General features: G+C 40.1%; 1 protein-coding gene across 1 annotated transcript in view; it reads right to left on the reverse strand.

Annotated features, from left to right (window-relative positions):
* The window catches only part of LOC138089050 (ATP-binding cassette sub-family C member 4-like), a 204,649-nt gene that overhangs the window by 114,889 nt on the left and 65,577 nt on the right, over positions 1–24,183 (reverse strand). Inside the window, 5 exon segments of the mRNA XM_068984373.1 lie at positions 1,011–1,157; positions 11,151–11,245; positions 11,624–11,661; positions 14,024–14,164; positions 15,487–15,687. Coding sequence (XP_068840474.1) covers positions 1,011–1,157; positions 11,151–11,245; positions 11,624–11,661; positions 14,024–14,164; positions 15,487–15,687 — 622 coding nt within the window.

Below are 24,183 nucleotides of genomic sequence, written 5' to 3' on the forward strand. Positions count from 1 at the left end.
CATTTGTAACTAGCACCAGGACTGAACCCAGGCAGCTGGCTTCAGGCAGAGCCACACTTTTAAACCAAGACAGACCACATCCTGCCTTGAGATTTGCCTGCCCAATAGGATCCAGCTGCTTTGGCCTTGGTCACATGGTGAGTTGATGGCCAGGCCAGGACTACTCCTGTCCTCCCTCCAGTCCACATACCTGCTTCAACAAGTCCTGTCAATCATCACCTACAAAAACAAAGCCTCCCTGGGCCTCAGCACAAGTCCAACCAACTGAACAGAGGGGCATTTGCACTGATGTACTAATGCTTCATAGAAACCCATGGCAGGAGGCTACCTTCAGAAGCAAAACAAGTCAAAGGCCTCAAGGTGAAAGAAAAAACTACGGAGAAACCTCCAGGGACACTTATATTGGGAAACTTACTACTGAAGATTCATGTGCTATGTACTGTAAAGGGTCTTACCTGTCACCAAGTGTCCACTGTAAAATTATAAAGTTAGTTTCTTTGAAAAATATGCTTACATTTTACCAATTTGGTAGTTTAATAAATTTTTATTACTATTTTTATGTAAACCTCAATGCATGGGCATATGTCAGAGTTCTGTGATTCCAGAAATGGATGGGAAAAGAAAGAAACACACAGCCTGTCTCTTGAAGATTCATTGTAAGACGATCCTATCTAGACAACAGCCTAACTTAACACTATATGACACAGCCAGCTTTTAGAAACTGGTCAACAACATTAAAACATGTTTGCATCTAACATAGGATATTTTATATGCCACATAACAAATGGGCTTCTAAATCATTCTGCAAAGTGAACATTTATCTTTACACACACACAAATTGGAATAAAAACATATGCCCCTATATTCAGATCAGTACATTTTTTTGTAGAAAATAGATCAATATGCACAGTGATTATCTTCTAAGTATCTCATCCATTTTCAAATATCAAATGTAATCAGGAACTAAATGCATTAATAAGACATACTGAGAAAGTTGGTGTCTGACTTACCTATTGGATTTCTATCGAAGAACAGCATTGGAGCTCTGAAAATGGACTTCAACATTTTGTTGTGCAAAGTTTGTGAAGAATTAACAAGGACGTAGAATATCAACAGAGATCTTGTGATGCCATAAAGGATGGTACCTTCAGTTAGAACTGAAATAAAGTAACATCACTCAGCACAAGATCTCTACCTTTTCTTCAATTATGTGAAAGCATGGCAGACAGCTTACAAAAATGTTATGTGTCTTATTCTATAAATATAATTTATAAATAAATTCACCTATAGACTATAGAATAAATATATAATGGATTCTATGAGAGTTTAATACATTCACTAGGTACAAAGAAGAATATAAAAATAAGTATGGTTCTCTTATTAAATAGAAACATGAGAAAAAAATCAGGTGTAAAATACCATTTCAGGTTTTCCTAATCCAATTACAAGTACCAATAGAAACTCAGAAAAAAGAAAATGATTTTTAAAAAAGTAGTATCTTCCTTTTGCCATATTTCAAATCCTTTTGCCATATTTACAACATCTCCCATAATCTAAAATTGAGAAATGTTTTGATAACACCATGAATTAAAAGGGAATAGGAGAGATGACTTACCATTTCCTCATAAATGGTAAATGTATATGGAAATTTACTTCCATGTAGAGTAACAATATCCATGCCCAAGCAGCTTTAAAGAGTATAAAAAGACCATATTAAGTTCCAAGCAGACAATCTCTTCAATAATTGAATTGCAAGAAAACATGTACTATATTTTCAATCAGTTCAGTTCAGTTGCTCAGTCGTGTCTGACTCTTTGCGACCCCATGAATCGCAGCACGCCAGGCCTCCCTGTCCATCACCAACTCCCAGAGTTCACTCAGACTCATGTTCATTGAGTCCATGATGCCATCCAGCCATCTCATCCTCGGTCGTCCCCTTCTTCTCCTGACCCCAATCCATCCCAGCATCAAAGTCTTTTCCGATGAGTCAACTCTTCACATGAGGTGGCCAAAGTACTGGAGTTTCAGCTTTAGCATCTTTCCTTCCAAAGAAATCCCAGGGTTGATCTCCTTCAGAATGGACTGGTTGGATCTCCTTGCAGTCCAAGGGACTCTCAAGAGTCTTCTCCAACACCACAGTTCAAAAGCATCAATTCTTCGGCGCTCAGCCTTCTTCACAGTCCAACTCTCACATCCACACATAACCACTGGAAAAACTATAGCCTTGACTAGACAGACCTTAGTCGGTAAAGTAATGTCTGCTTTTGAATATGCTATCTAGGTTGGTCATAACTTCTTCCAAGGAGTAAGTGTCTTTTAATTTCATGGCTGCAATCACCATCTGCAGTGATTTTGGAGCCCAAAAAAATAAAGTCTGACACTGTTTCCACTGTTTCTCAATCTATTTCCCATGGAGTGATGGGACAAGATGCCATGATCTTAGTTTTCTGAATGTTGAACTTTAGGCCAACTTTTTCACTCTCCTCTTTCACTTTCATCAAGAGGCTTTTTAGTTCCTCTTCACTTTCTGCTATAAGGGTGGTATCATCTGCATATCTGAGGTTATTGATATTTCTCCCAGCAATCTTGATTCCAGCTTATGTTTCTTCCAGTCCAGCGTTTTTTACCATGAGATAATTAATCAAAATGAGCAAGTAATCTCTCACTAAGTGTTTTATAGAAACACAAAGCATGGGGGTGGTCCTAAGATGGCAGAGGAATAAGACAGGGAGACCACTTTCTCCCCCACAAATTCATTGAAAGATCATTTGAACGCTGAGCAAATTCCACAAAACAACTTCTGAATGCTGGCAGAGGACACCAGCCACCCAGAAAGGCAGCCCATTGTCTTTGAAAGGAAGTAGGACAAAATATAAAAGATAAAAAGAGACAGAAGAGATAGGGACAGAGAGCCATCCTGGGGAGGGAGTCGTGAAAGAGGAGAAGTTTCCAAACACCAGAAAACCCTCTCACCAGTGGGTCAGTGGGGAGTTTTGGAATGTCAAAGGGCGACATAACCAGCAGGAAAATAAATAAAGAAATAAAACCCACAGATTACGTGCCTAACCACAACTCCCAGCAGAGAAGTAGCCCAGATGCTCACATCTGCCACCAGCAAGCGGGGACTGAACAGGGAGGCGTGGGCTACATTGCTTATGGTAAGGACCAGGCCTGAATGCCCTGAAGGCAATATGAGGGAGTGTGCTGTGATTCACGGGGTCGCAAAGAGTCGGACATGACTGAGCAACTGAACTGAACTGAACTGAACGTGAGACAGCAACCCAAACTGTGGGATAGCCAGAGAGAAAAAAAGAAAGAGAGAGAACATTCCCGTGAAAAGCTCTAACCTAAGGCACTGCCAGGCCCACTCACAGAACAAAGGACTGAGTGAATACAAGAGGAGAGCTAGCCAGCTGCAGACCGGCCCATACCCCACTAGCAGCAGAGAGGCAGGCGGGCAACAGCCAGAGCTGGAAAGGGACAATCTCAGCCCCAGAGACCACATCCTCCACCAAACTGCGAGCAGACTCCCAGTTGCTAACCAAATGTTCCTGGGATCCTGGACAGTTGACATGGACCAGGAGGGTCACAGCCAGAGATCAGCTCCCCAGAGGAGACACACAGCACATCAGCACACGTGGGACGATGCTCCCACTGAGCTCCCAGGAAACCAGTGGCTGGGACCAGGAAGGTGATAAGACCCACCACACACCTGGGGAGAGTGCACTCACCAAGCACCTGGTCATCTGAGCTGCTTGGACCTGGGAAGGGCACAAAACGCAGGCCCAACCAAGCATGTGCCTTTGTGGAGTACCCAAGAACCTGAACCTGAGCAGCTTAGACCTGGGAAGTGCACGCAACCCAGGGCCCACTTTAGACAGTTCCCCTGCAGAGCAACCTGAAGCCTGAGCAGTGTAGACAGGGAAAGCACAGGCACCGTGAGTGGGGGCAAACCCAGTGTGGTCCAGACAATGTGAGCACTCCCCACACATGCCAGTGATATTTGTTTGCAGTGTTCCTCCCTCCCCACAGCACAACTGAATGAGTCAGCCTAAATAAGTGACCACCTTCACCCCCTTGTGTCAGGGCGAAAATTAGACACTGAAGAGACTCACAAACAAAAGCTGCCAAAATAAACAGAGGGAATCGCTTTGGAAGAGACAGGTGCAACAGATTAAAACCCTGTAGTTAGCAATGATTACATTGGAAGGGGCCTATAGACCTTGAGAAGAAGTATAAGCTGGAATAAGGAATTATCTGAAACTGTACTAACCCCACATTGCCCGCAGTAGCTCCAGAGAAATTCCTAGATATATTTTACTATTATCATTTTTTTTAATTTTTTAAGTTTAACTACTTTATTACTCCATTAATTTTCATTTTTATAACCTACTATCTTGCAAAAAAAAGAACCTATTTTTAAAGCAAATTTCATATATGCTTTTTATAATTTTTGTGATTTTTTTTTAATATTGTATTTTTGAGACTTTAACCTCTACTCTTGATTTTTAATCTTTGCTTTTTGGTATTTGTTATCAATTTTGTACCTTTAAGAATCCAATCTTCAGTACCCATGTTTAGTTAGGAGTGTGATTACTGGCTTGTTTGCCCTCTCCGTCTTTTGACTCTCTTTGTTCTCCCCCAGGTCACCTCTATCTCCTCCCTCCCACCTCTTCTCTATCCAACTCTGTGAATCTTTTTGGGTATTCTGAGCCATGGAGAACACTTAGGGAACTGATCACTGGCTAGATCTGTCTGTTGCCTTTTGACACCCCATGTTCTCCTCTTGGTCACCTCTATCTCCTTCCTCCCTCTTCTCTTCTCTGTGTAACTCCATGAACCTCTCTGGATGTTCCAGGCTGTGGACAGAACATAGGAATTTGATTACTGGCTAGATTGCTCTCTTCCCTTTTGATTCATCCTCTTCTCCTCCTGGTCACCTCTATCTCCCTCCTCCCTTTTCTCTTCTCCATGTAACTCTGTGAACCTCTCTGCGTGTCCCTCACTGTGGAGAATCTTTTCTCCTTTAACCTACATGATTTATCATAGGTGCTGTGTGGATGGAAAAGTCTTCAGGCTACTGTGGAGTAAGACTGAAAGCCAGAGGCAGGAGGCTTAAATCCAAAACCTGAGAACACCAAAAACTCCTGACTCCAGGGAACATTAATGAACAAGAGCTCATCCAAAAGCCTCCATAACTACAATGAAACCAAGCTCCACCCAAGAGCCAACAAGTTCCAGAGCAAGACATACCAAGCTAATTCTCCAACAACACAGGAACATAGCCCTGAGCACTAAAATACAGGCTGCCCAAAGTCACACCAAACCCATAGACATCTCAAAATTCACTACTGGACACTTCATGGCACTCCAGAGAGAAGAGATCCAGCTCCACCCACCAGAACACTGACGCAAGTTTCCCTAACCAGGAAACCTTGACAAGCCACTCGACCAACCACACCCACAGGGAGGAACCTCCACAATAAACAGGAACCACAAACTTCCAGCATACAGAAAGGTCACCCCAAACACAGCAATCTAAACAAGATGAAAAGGCAGAGAAATATTCAGCAGGTAAAGGAACATGATAAATGACCAACAAACCAAACGGAAGAGGAGGAGATAGGGAGTCTACATGAAAAAGAATTCAGAATAATGATAGTAAAGATGATCCAAAATCTTGAAAACAAACTAGAGCTACAGATAAATAGTCTGGAGACAAGAATTGAGAAGATGAGTGAAATGTTTAACAAGGACCTAGAAGAAATAAAAAAGAGTCAATCACTAATAAATAATGCAATAACTGAGATCAAAAGCACTCTAGACAGAGCCAACAGTAGAATAATTGAAGCAGAAGATAGAATAAGTGAGGTGGAAGATAGAATGGTGGAAATAAATGAAGCAGAGAGGAAAAAAAGAAAAAAAATTAAAAGAAATGAGGGAAACCTCAGAGACCCCTGGGACAATGTCACATGCCCCAACATTCAAATCATAGGAGTCCAAGAAGAAGACAAAAATAAAGGCCATGAGAAACTACTTGAGGAGATAGTAGTTGAAAGCTTCCCTAAAATGGAGAAGGAAATAGCCACCAAAGTCCAAGAAACCCAGAGAGTTCCAAACAGGGTAAACCCAGGTAAAATACTCCAGATACATATTAATCAAATTGACAAAGATCAAACAAAAAGAACAATTATCAAAAGCAGCAAGGGGAAAACAACACACAAGGGGATTTCCATGAGGATAACAGTGGGTCTTTCAATACAAACTCTTCAGGCCAGAAGGGAATGGCAGGACATACTTCAAGTAATGAAAGGGAAAAACTAAAACCCAGATTACTATACCCAGCAAGGATCTCATTCATATATGAAGGAAAAATCAAAAGCTTTACAGACAAACAAAAACTGAGAAAATTCAGCACCACCAAACCAGCTCTTCAACAAATGCTAAAGGATCTTCTCTAGACAGGAAACACAGAAAAGGTGTATATATTTGAACTCCAAACAACAAAGTAAATGGCAATGGGATTATACTTATCAATAATTACCTTAAATGTAAATGGGTTGAATGCCCCAACCAAAAGACAAAGACTGGCTGAATGGAAACAAAAGCAAGACCCCTATATATGCTGTCTACAAGAGACCCACCTCGAAACAAGGGACACATACAGACTGAAAATGAAGGGCTGGAAAAATATATTTCATGCAAATGGAGACCACAAGAAAGCAGGAGTAGCAATACTCACATCAGATAAAATACACTTTGAAATAAACACTGTGAAAAGAGACAAAGAAGGACACTACATAATGATTAAACGATCAATCCAAGAAGAAGATATAACAATTATAAATATATATGCACCCAACATAGGAGCACCGCCATATGTAAGGCAAATGCTAAGAAGTATGAAAGGGGAAATTAATAGTAACACAATAATAGTGGGAGACTTTAATACCCCACTCACTTTAATACACCTATGGATAGATCAACTAAACAGAAAATTAGCAAGCAAACAAACTTTAAATGATATAATGGACCAGTTAGACTTAATTGACATCTATAGGACATTTCACCCCAAAACAATGACTTTCACCTTTTTCTCAAGTGCACACGGACCCTTCTCCAGGATAGATCACATCCTGGGCCATAAATCTAGCCTTGGTAAATTGAGAAAAAAGAAATGAAATCATTCCAAGTATACTTTCTGATCACAATGCAGTAAGATTAGATATCAACTACAGGAAAATAAAGACTGTTAAAGATACAAACATAAGGAGGCTAAACAACATACTTCTGAATAACCAACAAATCAGAAGAAAGCACAAAAGAAATCAAACTATGCATAGAAACAAATGACAATGAAAACACGACAACCCAAAACCTTTGAGACTCAGTAAAATCAGTGCTAAAGGGAAGGTTCACAGCAATACAAGCTTACCTCAAGAAACAAGAGAAAAATCAAACAAATAACCTAACTCTACACCTACAGCAACAAGAAAAGGAAGAAATAAAGAATCCCAGGGTTAGTAGAAGGAAAGGAATCATAAAAATTAGCACAGAAATTAATGAGAAAGAAACAAAGGAGACGATGGCAAAAATCAACAAAGCTAAAAGCTGGTTCTTTGAGAAGATAAATAAAATAGACAAACCATTTTCATCAAGAAAAAAAGGGAGAAGATTCAAATCAACTAAATTAGAAATGAAAATGGAGAAATCACAACAGACAACACAGAAATACAAAGGATCATAAGAGACTGTTATCAGCAACTATATGCCCAAAAAAAATGGACAACTTGGAAGAAATGGACAAATTCCAAGAAAAGTATAACTTTCCAAAACTGAACCAGGAAGAAATAGAAAATCTTTTTTTAAGTATTTATTTATTTTTGGGTGCACTGGGTCTTCATTGTTGCAAGTGGGCTTTCTCTAGCTGCAGTGAGTAGAGGCTACTCTCTAGTTGTGGTGTGCAGACTTATCATTGTGGTGGCTTCTCTTGTTGCAGAGTACAGGCTCTAGGGCACAAGGGCTTCAGTAGTTCCTGCACGTGGGTTTGGTAGATGCAGCTCCTGGCCTCTAGAGCACAGACTCAAGTGTTCTAGCACAGGGTCTTAGTTGTTCCATGGCATATGGAATCTTCCCCAATCTGGGATCGAACCCGTGTCCCCTGCATTGGCAGGAGGATTCTTAACCACTGGACCACCAGGGAAGTCCAGGAAGAAATAGAAAATCTTAACAGACACATCACAAGCATGGAAATTGAACCTGCAATCAGAAATCTTCCAGCAAACAAAATCCAGGACCAGACGGCTTCACAGCTGAATTCTACCAAAAATTTAGAGAAGAGCTAGCACCTATCCTACTCAAACTCTTCCAGGAAATTGCAGAGGAAGGTAAACTCCCAAACTCATTCTATGAGGCCGCCATCACCCTAATACCAAAACCTGACAAAGATGCCACAGAAAGAGAAAACTACAGGCCAATATCACTGATGAACATAGATGCAAAAATCCTTAACAAAATTCTAGCAAACAAAATCCAATAATGTATTAAAAAGATCATATATCATGACCAGGTGGGCTTTATCCCAGGGATACAAGGATTCTTTAATATCCACAAATCAATCAATGTGATACACCACATTAACAAATTGAAAGATAAAAACCACATGATTATCTCAATAGATGCAGAGAAAGCCTTTGACAAAATTCAACATCCATTTATGATAAAAACTCTCTGGAAAGCAGGCATAGAAGGAACATACCTCAACATAATAAAAGCCATATACAACAAACCCACAGCAAACATTATCCTCAATGGTGAAAAACTGACAGCATTTCCCCTAAAGTCAGAAACAAGACAAGGGTGCCCACTCTCACCACTACTATTAAACAGCACTCAAAGAAGAAAAAGAAATAAAAGGAATCCAGACTGGAAAAGAAGTAAATCTCTCACTGTTTGCAGATGACATGTTCCTCTACATAGAAAACCCTAAAGACTCCACCAGAAAATTACAAGAGCTAATCAATGAATATAGTAAAATTGCAGGATATAAAATTAACACACGTTGCATTCCTATACACTAACAATGAGAAAACAGAAAGAGAAATTAAAGAAACAATTCCATTCACCATTGCAACAAAAAGAATAAAATACTTAGGAATATATATACCTAAAGAAACTAAAGACCTATATATCAAAAACTATAAAACACTGATGAAAGAAATCAAAGAGGACACTAATAGATGGAGAAATATACCATGTTCATGGATCGGAAGAATCAATATAGTGAAAATGAGTATACTACCCAAAGCAATTTACAAATTCAATGCAATCACTATCAAGCTACCAGCCATATTTTTCACAGAACTAGAACAAATAATTTCAAGATTTGTATGGAAATACAAAAAACCTCGAATAGCCAAAGCAATCTTGAGAAAGAAGAATGGAACTGGAGGAATCAACTTGCCTGACTTCAGGCTCTACTACAAAGCCACAGTCATCAAAACAGTATGGTACTGGCACAAAGACAGAAATAGAGATCAATGGAACAAAATAGAAAGCCCAGAGATAAATCCACACACATATGAACACCTTATCTTTGACAAAGGAGGCAAGAATATACAATGGAGTAAAGACAATCTCTTTAACAAGTGGTGCTGGGGAAACTGGTTAACCACTTGTAAAAGAATGAAACTAGATCACTTTCTAACACCACACACAAAAATAAACTCAAAATGGATTAAAGATCTAAATGTAAGACCAGAAACTATGGAACTCCTAGAGGAGAACATAGGCAAAACACTCTCAGACATAAATCACAGCAGGATCCTCTATGATCCACCTCCCAGAATACTGGAAATAAAAGCAAAAATAAACAAATGGGATCTAATTAAAATTAAAAGCTTCTGCACAACAAAGGAAAATATAAGCAAGGTGAAAAGACAGCCTTCTGAATGGGAGAAAATAATAGCAAATGAAACAACTGACAAACAACTAATCTCAGAAATATACAAGCAACTTATGCAGCTGAATTCCAGAAAAATAAACGACCCAATCAAAAAATGGGCCAAAGATCTTAATAGACATTTCTCCAAAGAAGACATACGGATGGCTAACAAACACATGAAAAGATGCTCAACATCACTCATTATCAGAGAAATGCAAATCAAAACCACAATGAGGTACCACTTCACACCAGTCAGAATGTCTGCGATCCAAAAATCTGCAAGCAATAAATGCTGGAGAGGGTGTGGAGAAAAGGGAACCCTCCTACACTGTTGGTGGGAATGCAAACTAGTACAGCCACTTTGGAGAACAGTGTGGAGATTCCTTAAAAAATTGCAAATAGAACTACCTTATGACCCAGCAATCCCACTGCTGGGCATACACACCGAGGAAACCAGAATTGAAAGAGACACATGTACCCAAATGTTCATCACAGCACTGTTTATAATAGCCAGGACATGGAAACAACCTAGATGTCCATCAGCAGATGAATGGATAAGAAAGCTGTGGTACATATACACAATGGAGTATTACTCAGCCGTTAAAAAGAATTCATTTGAATCAGTTCTGATGAGATGGATGAAACTGGAGCCGATTATACAGAGTGAAGTAAGCCAGAAAGAAAAACACCAATACAGTATACTAACACATATATATGGAATTTAGAAAGATGGCAATGACGACCCTGTATGCAAGACAGGAAAAAAGACACAGATGTGTATAACGGACTTTTGGACTCAGAGGGAGAGGGAGAGGGTGGGATGATTTGGGAGAATGGCATTCTAACATGTATACTATCATGTAAGAATTGAATGGCCAGTCTATATCTGACACAGGATACAGCATGCTTGGGGCTGGTGCATGGGGATGACCCACAGAGATGTTATGGGGAGTGAGGTGGGAGGGGGGTTCACGTTTGGGAACGCATGTAAGAATTAAAGATTTTTAAATTAATAAATAAATAAATAAATAAAAGTGAAAAAAAATAAAATAAAATAAAATACTCATTCTAATTAATTCACAGAGTAAATGCAACGCAGACTCTTCATCTGTTAAGACATTACTGAATTACTCCTGGGAGCTCTAGTTGTTCACACAGGCTCCTACTAAACACCTCAGACTCTCGTGTAGCAGACCAGATGATTTACCTGAGTGAACTGTTAAGTACCAGCCAGAATCAGGTATTTCAACTACCCTTCCTTTTCCATATGCCATGGCATATAGGGTACTCTGTCTATTTGCCCTAGGGAAAAGAGAAGACAAAGAAAAAATATTACACTCTAGATAGAATTTAGGGAAACAACAGAAAAATTAACCTCTATTTAGGAGAGGTGTTTTACGGTGGAAAATGGTTCCCAGCTCACTAGGCCCTGTGTCTGTCTACCTTATAAAAAATCCATTTGAATCACAACTTTCAGCTCTCAAGAATGTGAGGAAGCTGCTGAGGGTCAAATATGGGGATAGTCTCACTCCACCAGCCAGAAATTTACTTCTTTTTCAGAGAAACTATGTGAGAATCAGAAGAGGAGGCTGAACAAGCCCCAACTACCCCCTCTGCTATGGGAAAATGAGGCTTCACGTAGACTTCACAGCCCTTTGGGTCAGACTAGGAATCACTCACCAGTATGCAAGCCACCAATCCTGCAGGACGTAGGAAACCTGGAGCAGGAAATGACAGTCATTCAGACACTGACATCACTGAGCCTCACACCCTGCTTACTAGGTTGGGAGATGGAAAGGCTCCAGAATGTGGAGATGGTCCTTCCAGGTCAGGTCTGCACCAAGTCCACACCCCAGATGACCACAGGTCAGGGGAGGGTATGATACATTTTAATATCTTTACAAGACATTCTTTTTCTTCCTAGAAGCTCTCTGTTATGTACAAACAACACCTCACCTCAATAAGTAAGCCTCACTTATTTTCCTCACAGATTGCATTCAGTGCAAATCAAAATGGATTGCAAAGCATAATAAAAACAGTATAAAAGTCAGGACTTTTCAAAGAAAAACAAATTGATAGAAACTGTGATGATGCTAAAGCCTTGACTGTGTGGATCACAGTAAGTTCAGTTCAGTCACTCAGTCATGTCCGACTCTTTGCAACCCCATGAATTGCAGCACGCCAGGCCTCCCTGTCCATCACCAATTCCTGGAGTTCACTCAGACTTACATCCATCGAGTCAGTGATGCCATCCAGCCATCTCATCCTCGGTCGTCCCCTTCTTCTCCTGCCCCCAATCCCTCCCAGCATCAGAGTCGTTTCCAATGAGTCAACTCTTCACATGAGGAGGCCAAAGTACTGGAGTTTCAGCTTTAACATCATTCCTTCCAAAGAAATCCAGGGTTGATCTCCTTCAGAATGGACTGGTTGGATCTCCTTGCAGTCCAAAGGACTCTCAAGAGTCTTCTCCAACACCACAGTTCAAAAGCATCAATTCTTTGGTGCTCAGCCTTCTTCACAGTCCAACTCTCACATCCATACATGACTACTGGAAAAACCACAGCCTTGACTAGATGGACCTTAGTTGGCAAAGTAATGTCTGCTTTTGAATATGCTATTTAGGTTGGTCATAACTTTTCTTCCAAGGAGTAAGCGTCTTTTAATTTCATGGCTGCAGTCACCACCTGCAGTGATTTTGGAGCCCAAAAAAATAAAGTCTGACACTGTTACCACCGTTTCTCCATCTATTTCCCATGGAGTGATGGGACCGGATGCCATGATCTTCGTTTTCTGAATGTTGAGCTTTAAGCCAACTTTTTCACTCTCCTCTTTTACTTTCATCAAGAGGCTTTTTAGTTCCTCTTCACTTTCTGTCATATGGGTGGTGTCATCTGCATATCTGAGGTTATTGATACTTCTCCCAGCAATCCTGATTCCAGCTTGTGCTTCTTCCAGCCCAGCGTTCCTCATGATGTGCTCTGCATATAAGTTAAATAAGCAGGGTGGATCACAATAAACTGGAAAATTCTGAAAGAGATGGGAATATCAGACCACCTGACCTGTCTCCTGAGAAATCTGTATGCAGGTCAGGAAGGAACAGTTAGAACTGGACATGGAACAACAGACTGGTTCCAAATAGGAAAAGGAGTACGTCAAGGCTGTATACTGTCACCCTGCTTATTTAACCAAGGCTATGGTTTTTCCTGTGGTCATGTATGGATGTGAGAGTTGGACTGTGAAGAAGGCTGAGCACTGAAGAATTGATGCTTTTGAACTGTGGTGTTGGAGAAGACTCTTGAGAGTCCCTTGGACTGTAAGGAGATCCAACCAGTCCATTCTGAAGGAGATCAGCCCTGGGATTTCTTTGGAAGGAATGATGTTAAAGCTTAAACTCCAATACTTTGGCCACCTCATGCAAAGAGTTGAGTCATTGGAAAAGACTCTGATGCTGGGAGGGATTGGGGGCAGGAGGAGAAGGGGACAACAGAGGATGAGATGGCTAGATGGTATCACTGACTCAATGGACGTGAGTCTGAGTGAACTCCGGGAGTTGGTGATGGACAGGAAGGCATGCTGCGATTCATGGGGTCGCAAAGAGTCGGACATGACTGAGCGACTGAACTGATCTGAACCGTGATGATCAAGTTTCTGTGTCAGCTTGGCCAGGCCAGTCTCTAGTGGTTCAACCAAACCCTCGTCTAGGTGTTGCTATGAAGGTATTCAGTGGATGTGATTCACATTATCCTTAGAACTGAAGTAGAGGAGATCACCCTCAATACTGTGGTGGCCTCGTCCAGTCAGTAAAGGCCTGAAGAGCAAAACCTGAGGCTTCTTGGAGGAGGAAGAAATTTTGCCTCAAGACTGCAGGGTCAGCTCCTGCCTGAGGTTCCATCCTGTAGGCCTGCTTTTCTGATTTCACATTCACCAGGTAGACTGCACAAGCTCATGAGCCAGTTCTCTGAAATAAACCTCTTACTATATATATTAAAAATGTTAATATTAATAAATTAAATAAATACAGTATAGATAATATGTAAATACCAAGAAGAGGGCACAAACCAAATAAATGTTCTTATTTACCTGAGCTGCGATGTTCACTAAAATAAGGAAAATGATGATAAACCAGTGAGCACCGGCTGTGAAGTAATTCTCATAGGTCTTAAAACCAACTCTTCCAACCGAACAGCCCTCCAGTGGAAATGTAACCTGGATGGTCTCAGTCTGGGAGGGAGAACAGCAGTGAAAACAAAATTTTAAGTAAGGAACCCCCAAATTTCAAAAGTTTACAATGCCCTCCACTGCAAAGCTGTGAGGAAACAGACACATCTCATATGCTTGTAGGAGTGCAGGATGGTCCATTTCCTACAGAAAAGGGTGTGCAAATGTCTAGCCAGACCACATATGCATTTACCCTTGGACTCAGCCATCCTATTTTCAGAAATCTATTCATTTCCACGAAATTATTCACTTGTTGGGTGGCTTTGCTTAAAGTCAATCATGACTCAGCACAAGCACAACTACCTGATTCAAGTACAAATGCAGAAACTTCTTCCAAAATAATACACAAAGTGATATGGCACTAACATATCCCTCTAAATGACTTGTATCACTTCCAATGATAGAAATGTAAAACATACTTGGTGCTCAAAATCCTAGACAAATACAGCAAAATAAGTTCACACAGGAAGTTGAAATAATGTGAGTCTGGACAGCACAGGACAGCATATGACCCAAATCTATTTAATTCCTGAATTTCAGGGAGTGACTCCTGAGTGTAAAATGTGAGGGACTAATCTGAATATTTATCAGAATCATCCAGGTTCCTAGGTTTGGATATTGTGGGCTTGGATACCAAGGAGTATCCATGTATATTTTTAAGAGAGAGCTAGTGCTTTTCTCCATTTCTGTCTGTAGGACCTAGAATGCATTATAGAGTCACATGAGCCTAAGATGTACTCAATTCTATGCTGACCACTGGACATTCAAGGTGAATAAGATGTGGCTCTAGGTCTCAAAGGGTAATAAAAAAGGAAGAAAAGAACTAACTCTAAAGTGTCTGGCCTACAACAAACTATCTAACAAAGGGGCAAAATATTACCATCAATCACCTGCAGTGCCAGAACATTCCAACATATAGGAAAAGTAGCCAATTTAATGTGGTCACAGAAAGACTCAGTCTAAGGGGATCTTCACATTAAACCTCTAGATGCATAAGGGAAGTTGGGAGCCACCAGAGTGAGTAGGATGTAACTATGGTAAACTGATGAGTTCTCATATCAGCGTGAGCCACAAACAGCTGGAAATTCATAGCAGTGCACCCACTACTGAGCTCCATATGATTCTTCATCCTACACCCAAAGGAGAACACCAAGCAGGCTTGCTCCCTTCATGCTTTTCTAATTCTACCAATTCCGTGGAATGAGGCTTGGAATCTTAGGATCTACTTTGGGATAAACAAAGATGTCATGAGAGAAGCAGACTGAAGGTCCACGAGGCCACCAAGAGCAGACAGACAAGGGCATGTTGCAGGATGAGAAACTCACATCTTGGTCCTCTGGAGCTGCATCTTTCAAAGAGGGTCTGGAAGACGGTTGAGACCGAACCGAAGACTCGGAGATCAGAGTGAGTGTTCCTGGACCTGGAGATGGTTCAGCCTCCTCTGTCTCCTCCCATAAAATAATATCTTCAGAATCTATCCCAAATTTTGAAAACTCAGCCAAAGTCCCCTTTTCCATAACTTTGCCCTAAAATAAAGAATTTGAGAGGAATTCATTTACATTTGATAATATTAATCCAATCTACATACTAATTAAGAAAAGTTAACTAGTTTTAAATTATTATTTTCCTAAGAAAATTATCTCTAGGTTTGGAATTCTAGTGAAAAAATCTAGTTCAGTTCAGTTCAGTCACTCAGTCACATCTGACTCTTTGCAACCTCAGAGACTACAACACCCCAGGCCTCCCTGTCCATCACCAACTCCCAGAGCTTGCTCAAACTCATGTCTATCAAGTCAGTGATGCCATCCAACCATCTCATCCTCTGTCATCCCCTTCTGCCTTCAATCTTTCCCAGCATCAAGGTCTTTTCAAAAGAGTCAGCTCTTCACATCAGGTGGCCAAAGTATTGGGGTTTCAGCTTCAGCATCAGTCCTTTCAATGAATATTCAGGACTGATTTCCTTCAGGATTGACTGGTTTGATCTCATTGCAGTCCCAGGGACTCTCAAGGCTCTTCTCCAACACCACAGTTCAAAAGCATCAATTCTTCAGCGCTCAGCTTTCCTTATGGTCCAACTCTCACATCCATACATGACTACTGGAAAAATCATAGCTTTGACTTGTTGGACCTTTGTTGGCAAAGTAATGTCTCTGCTTTTTAATATGCTGTCTAGGTTGGTCACAGCTTTTCTTCCAAAGAGCAAAATGAGCATGGTGTTCACTGTCAAACCCTATGCTAGGTGTTGGGAGATATGAAAGAAATGTGTGTTCATGTTTTAAAAATGGAGGCCATTGACATAACTACCATGGGAACTCAGGGATGCTAAAACTACAGATGTGGGTAGAAGTATCAGTACAGTATTTTGGGGCAACATGGAAATTGAGAGAAGCATCATGTTAAAATGCAAGCAAACAGTTAATTGGGGAAGATATTCCAGGAAAGAAACTTAAGGCTGACCCAGACGTGGCAACAAGCACATCTCCAGAGGTAATGGTCTCTCATCAAATCTTCACAGACCATTGTTATAGTATCATGTGCTATAGGCATGTAGGAACCAGCCCTAGACAGAGAACCCATGAGCTTTATCTTCATGGTCTTTACCACTTCCCCACAAATGCAGGAAGTTCCCAACTGAAAATTCAATATTATAGCTGCCAAAGTATTTAAACAAAGAGGCCATGAGACTGAGGTGGCTCTAAATCCTTGACCTCCCATGCCAGCAAACCAACACCTAAGAACCAATGCACTCAGATCTAACAAAAAAAAATTTTTAATAAAAACTGCAGAACAACCAGTCACAAGCAGTCAACCAGGCATCCTCTACTTAGGCAACTGTTTAAGCTACGGTCAGTCTAATCATTTTCTTTGAACACATGTGACACATCATTGCAGTTTCCCTCCTTTTGTTGTTGTTCCATTGCTCAGTCATGTCCAACTCTTTGCGACCCCATGGACTGCAGCACACCAGGCTTCCCTGTTCCTCACTATCTCCCTGAGTTTGCTCAAACTCATGTCCATTGAGTCGGTGATGCCATCCAACCCTCTCATCCTCATCCCTCTCTTACAAAGTCCTATAAAATAATGTGCAGATATCTTCACTATATTCTGACCCCACGAAATAAGGCTCAGCTCATTCACTCAGTGTCAAACAAAATATAGGGAAAAATCACAGGATGCAAAACTAAACAGAGGAGGGCATCTCTGGTTAAGGCAGGTCAGATGGAAGAAGGTGCCCCAGGACCCTAGCTGGGACCTCTTTCACCCTATCTCCTGAGGTGGTCCATTTTGAGAAACTCAACGAAGCATTTGGGTACTGTCATACTACAGAATTAGAAAATTATTCAGGGTATACTGTGCCTTGTTCCACATGGGAGGCAAAATTCAAGGACTTTATTTAATGAAATTACCATTTTCTACATAGTACCTATAAGACACACAAGGAAACAAGTAGTACAAGGATAGCAACTTCACTGAGCAGCCAAGCACAAACAACTCTGGGGGGATGAGAGGGCAGCCATTCCCTTTCTGCTGTTAGAGAGGAACCAGACAAACAGTAAGGATAGACCCCAACTCATCCAGGGGTGCTCACACTTGGACAAATAGTTGTTCTGATAGCACTAAAATTGGGGGTAGTATCCTCAAAAGAAGCAATAAGGGACCCTAAAAGATCTAGGGACAAACTAAATAGGTTACTCTGTCTCCCACTGATCCTGTGCTAATAATACTGTCATCGTTGGAGTTTTAAAACCCTCTTCCAACATGAAATTAACTGCTATCAAATCTGAGAAACCTGAACTCCCCATTCCTGAAAGAGGACATGAGACAGTTGACATGAGATATTTCTTCTAGAGAAGCAGAGGTTCTGCATTTAATAATTTTTCTCAGGACGGAAGTTCATTTGATAAATGAGGGATCTGACCAACCTTGACAGCATATTAAAAAGCAGAGACATGACTTTGCCGATGAAGGTCTGTATAGTCAAAGCTATGTTTTTTCCAGTAGTCATGTATGGTTGTGAGAGTTGGACCATAAAGAAAGCTGAGCACCAAAAAATTGATACTTTTGAACTGTGGTGTTGGAGAAGACTCTTGAGAGTCCCTTGGACTGCAAGAAGATCCAACCAGTCCATCCTAAAGGAGATCAGTCCTGGGTGTTCATTGGAAGGACTGATGTTGAAGCTGAAACTCCAATACTTTGGCCAACTTATACAAAGAACTGACTCCTTGGAAAGACACTGATGCTGGGAAAGATTGAAGGCAGGATGAGAATGGGACAACAGAGGATGAGATGGCTGGATGGCATCACCGACTCAATGGACATGACTTTGAGTAGACTCTGGGAGTTGGCAATGGGCAGGGAGGCCTGAATGTGTCCCTGGGTCAGCCTCCTATTCCCCTGTCCTTTGTCACTAATGGTAGCTTCAAGATGCGAGAAATAGATTAAAAACAGAGGGGAAGCGTACATAAGGACGTGATTACTGGCTAGCTTGCTCTCTCCTCTTTTGATCCCACCTCATCTCATTCCAGTCACCTCTAACTACCCCCTCCCTCTTCTCTTCTCCATGTAACTCAGTGAACCTCTATGAGTGACCCTCAATGTGGAGAAACCTTTCATCTTTAACCTAGATGCTTTATCATCAGTGCTGTATAGATGGAGAAATCCTGAGGCTAGGGTAAAAATAAAACTGAAAAGCAGAAACAGGAGGCTTAAGTCCTAATCCTTAGAACATCAGAGAAATCCTGAATCCAGGGAACATTAATCAATAGGAGCTCATCAAACACCTCCATACCTACACTGAAACCAAGCACCACCCAAGGGCCAACAAGTTTCAGAGCAAGACATACCACGCAAATTCTCCAGCAACACAGGAACACACCCCTGAGCTTCAATATACAGGCAGCTCAAAACTACTCTAAAACCATTGACATCTCACAACCCATTACTGGACAATTCATAGCACTCCAGAGAGAAGAAATCCAGCTCCACCCACCAGAACTCCAACACAAGCCTCCCTAACCAAGAAACCTTGACAAGCCACTGATACAACCCCACCCACAGAGAGGAAACTCCATAGTAAAGAGAACTCCACAAATTCCCAGAATATAGACAGGCCACCCCAAACGCAGCAATATAACCAAGATGAAGAAACAGAGGAATACCCAACAGGTAAAGGAACAGGAGAAATGCCTACCAAACCAAACCAAAGAGGAGGAGATAGGGAATCTACCTGAGAAAGAATTCCGAATATTGATAGTGAAAATGATCCAAAATCTTGAAATCAAAATGGAATCACAGATAAATAGCCTGGAGACAAGGATTGAAAAGATGCAAGAAAGGTTTAATAAGGACCTAGAAGAAATAAAAAAGAGTCAGTATATAATGAATAATGCAATAAATGAGATCAGAAACACTCTGGAGGCAACAAATAGTAGAATAACGGAGGCAGAAGATAGGATTAGTGAAATAGAAGATAGAATGGTACAAATAAATGAATCAGAGAGGAAAAAAGAAAAACGAAATAAAAGAAATGAGGACAACCTCAGAGACCTCCAGGACAATATTAAACGCTCCAACATTCGAATTATAGGAGTCCCAGAAGAAGAAGACAAAAAGAAAGACCATGAGAAAATACTAGAGGAGATAATAGTTGACAACCACCCTAAAATGGGGAAGGAAATAATCACCCAAGTCCAAGAAACCCTGAGAGTTCCAAACAGGATAAACCCAAGGCGAAACACCACAAGACAAATATTAATCAAATTAACAAAGATCAAACACAAAGAACAAATATTAAAAGCAGCAAGGGAAAAACAACAAATAACACACAAGGGGATTCTCATAAGGATAATTGCAGATCTTTCAATAGAAACTCTTCAGGCCAGGAGGGAATGGCAAGACATACTTAAAGTGATGAAAGAAAATAACCTACAGCCCAGATTACTGTACCCAGCAAGGATCTCATTCAAATACGAAGGAGAAATCAAAAGCTTTACAGAGAAGCAAAAGCTGAGAGAATTCAGCACCACCAAACCAGCTCTCCAACAAACCCTAAAGGATATTCTCTAGATAGGAAACACAAAAAGGGCATATAAACCAGAACCCAAAACAATAAAGTAAATGGCAATGGGATCACATTTATCAATAATTACCTTAAACATAAATGGGTTGAATGCCCCAACCAAAAGGCAAAGACTGGCCGAATGGATACAAAAACAAGATCCCTATATATGCTGCTTACAAGAGACCCACCTCAAAACAAGGGACACATACAGACTGAAAGTGAAGGGCTGAAAAAAGATATTCCACACACATAGAGACCAAAAGACAGCAGGAGTAGCAATACTCATATCCGATAAAATAGACTTTAAAACAAAGGCTGTGAAAAGAGACAAAGAAGGCCACTACATAATGATCGAAGGAACAATCCAAGAAGATATAACAATTATAAATATATATGCACCCAATATAGGAGCACCGCGATATGTAAGACAAATGCTAACAAGCATGAAAGGGGAAATTAACAATAACACAATAATGTGGGAGACTTTAATACCCCACTCACAACCTATGGACAGATCAACTAAACAGAAAATTAACAAAGAAACGCAAACTTTAAATGATACAATAGACCAGTTAGACCTAATTGATATCTATAGGACATTTCACCCCAAAACAATGAATTTCACCTTTTTCTCAAGTGCTCATGGAACCTTTTCCAGGATAGATCACATCCTGGGCCATAAATCTAACCTTGATAAATTTTTAAAAATCGAAATCATTCCAAGCATCTTTTCTGACCATAATGCATTAAGATTAGATCTCAATTACAGGAGAAAAACTACTAAAAATCCCAACATATGGAGGTTGAACAACACACTTCTGAATAACCAATAAATCACAGAAGAAATCAAAAAAGAAATCAAATTAAGCATAGAAACGAATGAAAATGAAAACACAACCCAAAACCTGTGGGACACTATAAAAGCAGTGCTTAGAGGAAAGTTCATAGCAATACAGGCATACCTCAAGAAACAAGGAAAAAGTCAAATAAATAACCTAACTCTACACCTAAAGCAACTAGAAAAGGAAGACATGGAGAACCCCAGAGCTAGTAGAAGGAAAGAAAACTTAAAAATTAGGGCAGAAATAAATGCAAAAGAAACAAAAGAGACCATAGCAAAAATCAACAATGCCAAAAGCTGGTTTTTGAAAGGATAAATAAAATTGACAAACCATTAGCCAGACTCATCAAGAAGCAAAGAGAGAAAAATCAAATCAATAAAATTAGAAATGAAAATGGAGAGATCACAACAGACAACACAGAAATACAAAGGATCATAAGAGACTACTATCAGCAATTATATGCCAATAAAATGGACAACGTGGAAGAAATGGACAAATTCTTAGAAAAGTACAATATTCCAAAACTGAACCAGGAAGAAATAGAAAATGTTAACAGACCCATCACAAGCATGGAAATTGAAACTGTAATCAGAAATCTTCCAGCAAACAAAAGCCCAGGTCCAGACGGCTTCACAGCTGAATTCTATCAAAAATTTAGAGAAGAGCTAACACCTATCCTGCTGAAACTCTTCCAGAAAATTGCAGAGGAAGGTAAACTTCCAAACTCATTCTATGAGGCCACCGTCACCCTAATACCAAAACCTGACAAAGACGCCACAGAAAAAAAGAAAACTACAGGCCAATATCACTGATGAACATAGATGCAAAGATCCTCAACAAAATCCTAGCAATCAGAATTCAACAACACATTAACAAGATCATACACCATGACCAAGTGGGCTTTACCCCAGGGATGCAAGGATTCTTCAATATCTGCAAATCAATCAATGTAATTCACCACATTAACAAATTGAAAAATAAAAGCCATATGATTATCTCAATAGATGCAGAGAAGGCCTTTGACAAAATTCAACATCCATTTATGATAAAAACTCTCCAGAAAGCAGGAATAGAAGGATCATACCTCAACATAATAAAAGCTATATATGACAAACCCACAGCAAACATTATCCTCAATGGTGAAAAATTGAAAGCATTTCCCCTAAAGTCAGGAACAAGACAAGGGTGCCCGCTTTCACCACTACTATTCAACATAGTTTTGGAAGTTTTGGCCACAGCAATCAGAGCAGAAAAAGAAATAAAAGGAATCCAAACTGGAAAAGAAGAAGTAAAACTCTCACTGTTTGCAGATGACATGATCCTCTACATGGACAACCCTAAAGACTCCACCAGAAAATTACTAGAGCTCATCAATGAATATAGTAAAGTTGCAGGATATAAAATCAACACACAGAAATCCCTTGCATTCCTATACACTAATCATGAGAAAGTAGAAAAAGAAATTAAGGAAACAATTCCATTCACCATTGCAACAAAAAGAATAAAATACTTAGGAATATACCTACCTAAAGAAACTAAAGACCTATATATCGAAAACTATAAAACACTGATGAAAGAAATCAAAGAGGACACTAATAGATGGAGAAATATACCATGTTCATGGATCGGAAGAATCAATATAGTGAAAATGAGTATACTACCCAAAGCAATTTACAAATTCAATGCAATCACTATCAAGCTACCAGCGGTCTTTTTCACAGAACTAGAACAAATAATTTCAAGATTTGTATGGAAATACAAAAAACCTCGAATTGCCAAAGCAATCTTGAGAAAGAAGAATGGAACTGGAGGAATCAACTTGCCTGACTTCAGGCTCTACTACAAAGCCACAGTCATTAAGACAGTATGGTACTGGCACAAAGACAGAAATAGAGATCAATGGAACAAAATAGAAAGCCCAGAGATAAATCCACACACATATGGACACCTTATCTTTGACAAAGGAGGCAAGAATATACAATGGAGTAAAGACAATCTCTTTAACAAATGGTGCTGGGAAAACTGGTCAACCACTTGTAAAAGAATGAAACTAGATCACTTTCTAACACCACACACAAAAATAAACTCAAAATGGATTAAAGATCTAAATGTAAGATCAGAAACTATAAAACTCCTAGAGAAGAACATAGGCAAAACACTCTCAGACATAAATCACAGCAGGATCCTCTATGATCCACCTCCCAGATTACTAGAAATAAAAGCAAAAATAAAGAAATGGGATCTAATTAAAATTAAAAGCTTCTGCACAACAAAGGAAACTATAAGCAAGGTGAAAAGACAGCCTTCTGAATGGGAGAAAACAATAGCAAATGAAGCAACTGACAAACAACTAATCTCAAAAATATATAAGCAACTTATGCAGCTGAATTCCAGAAAAATAAATGACCCAATCAAAAAACAGACCAAAGAACTAAATAGGCATTTCTCCAAAGAAGACATATGGATAGCTAACAAACACATGAAAAGATGCTCAACATCACTCATTATCAGAGAAATGCAAATCAAGACCACAATGAGGTACCATTTCACACCAGTCAGAATGGCTGCAATCCAAAAGTCTACAAGCTATAAATGCTGGAGAGGGTGTGGAGAAAAGGGTACCCTCTTACACTATTGGTGGGAAGGCAAACTAGTACAGCCACTATGGAAAACAGTGTGGAGATTCCTTAAAAAATTGCAAATAGAGCTGCTTTATGACCCAGCAATCCCACTGCTGGGCATACACACCGAGGAAACCAGAATTGAAAGAGACACATGTACCCCCAGTGTTCATTGCAGCACTGTTTATAATAGCCAGGACATGGAAACAACCTAGATGTCCATCACCAGATGAATGGATAAGAAAGCTGTGGTACATATACACAATGGAGTATTACTCAGCCATTAAAAAGAACACATTTGAATCAGTTCTAATGAGGTGGATGAAACTGGAGCCGATTATACAGAGTGAAGTAAGTCAGAAAGAAAAGCACCAATACAGTATACTGACACATATATACGGAATTTAGAAAGATGGTAATGATGACCCTGTATGTGAGACAGCAAAAGAGACACAGATGTATAGAACGGACTTTTGGACTCTGAGGGAGAGGGAGAGG

This window comes from Capricornis sumatraensis, chromosome 12 (assembly GCF_032405125.1).
Source record: "Capricornis sumatraensis isolate serow.1 chromosome 12, serow.2, whole genome shotgun sequence".
In the NCBI taxonomy this organism is placed as follows: Eukaryota; Metazoa; Chordata; class Mammalia; order Artiodactyla; family Bovidae; genus Capricornis; species Capricornis sumatraensis.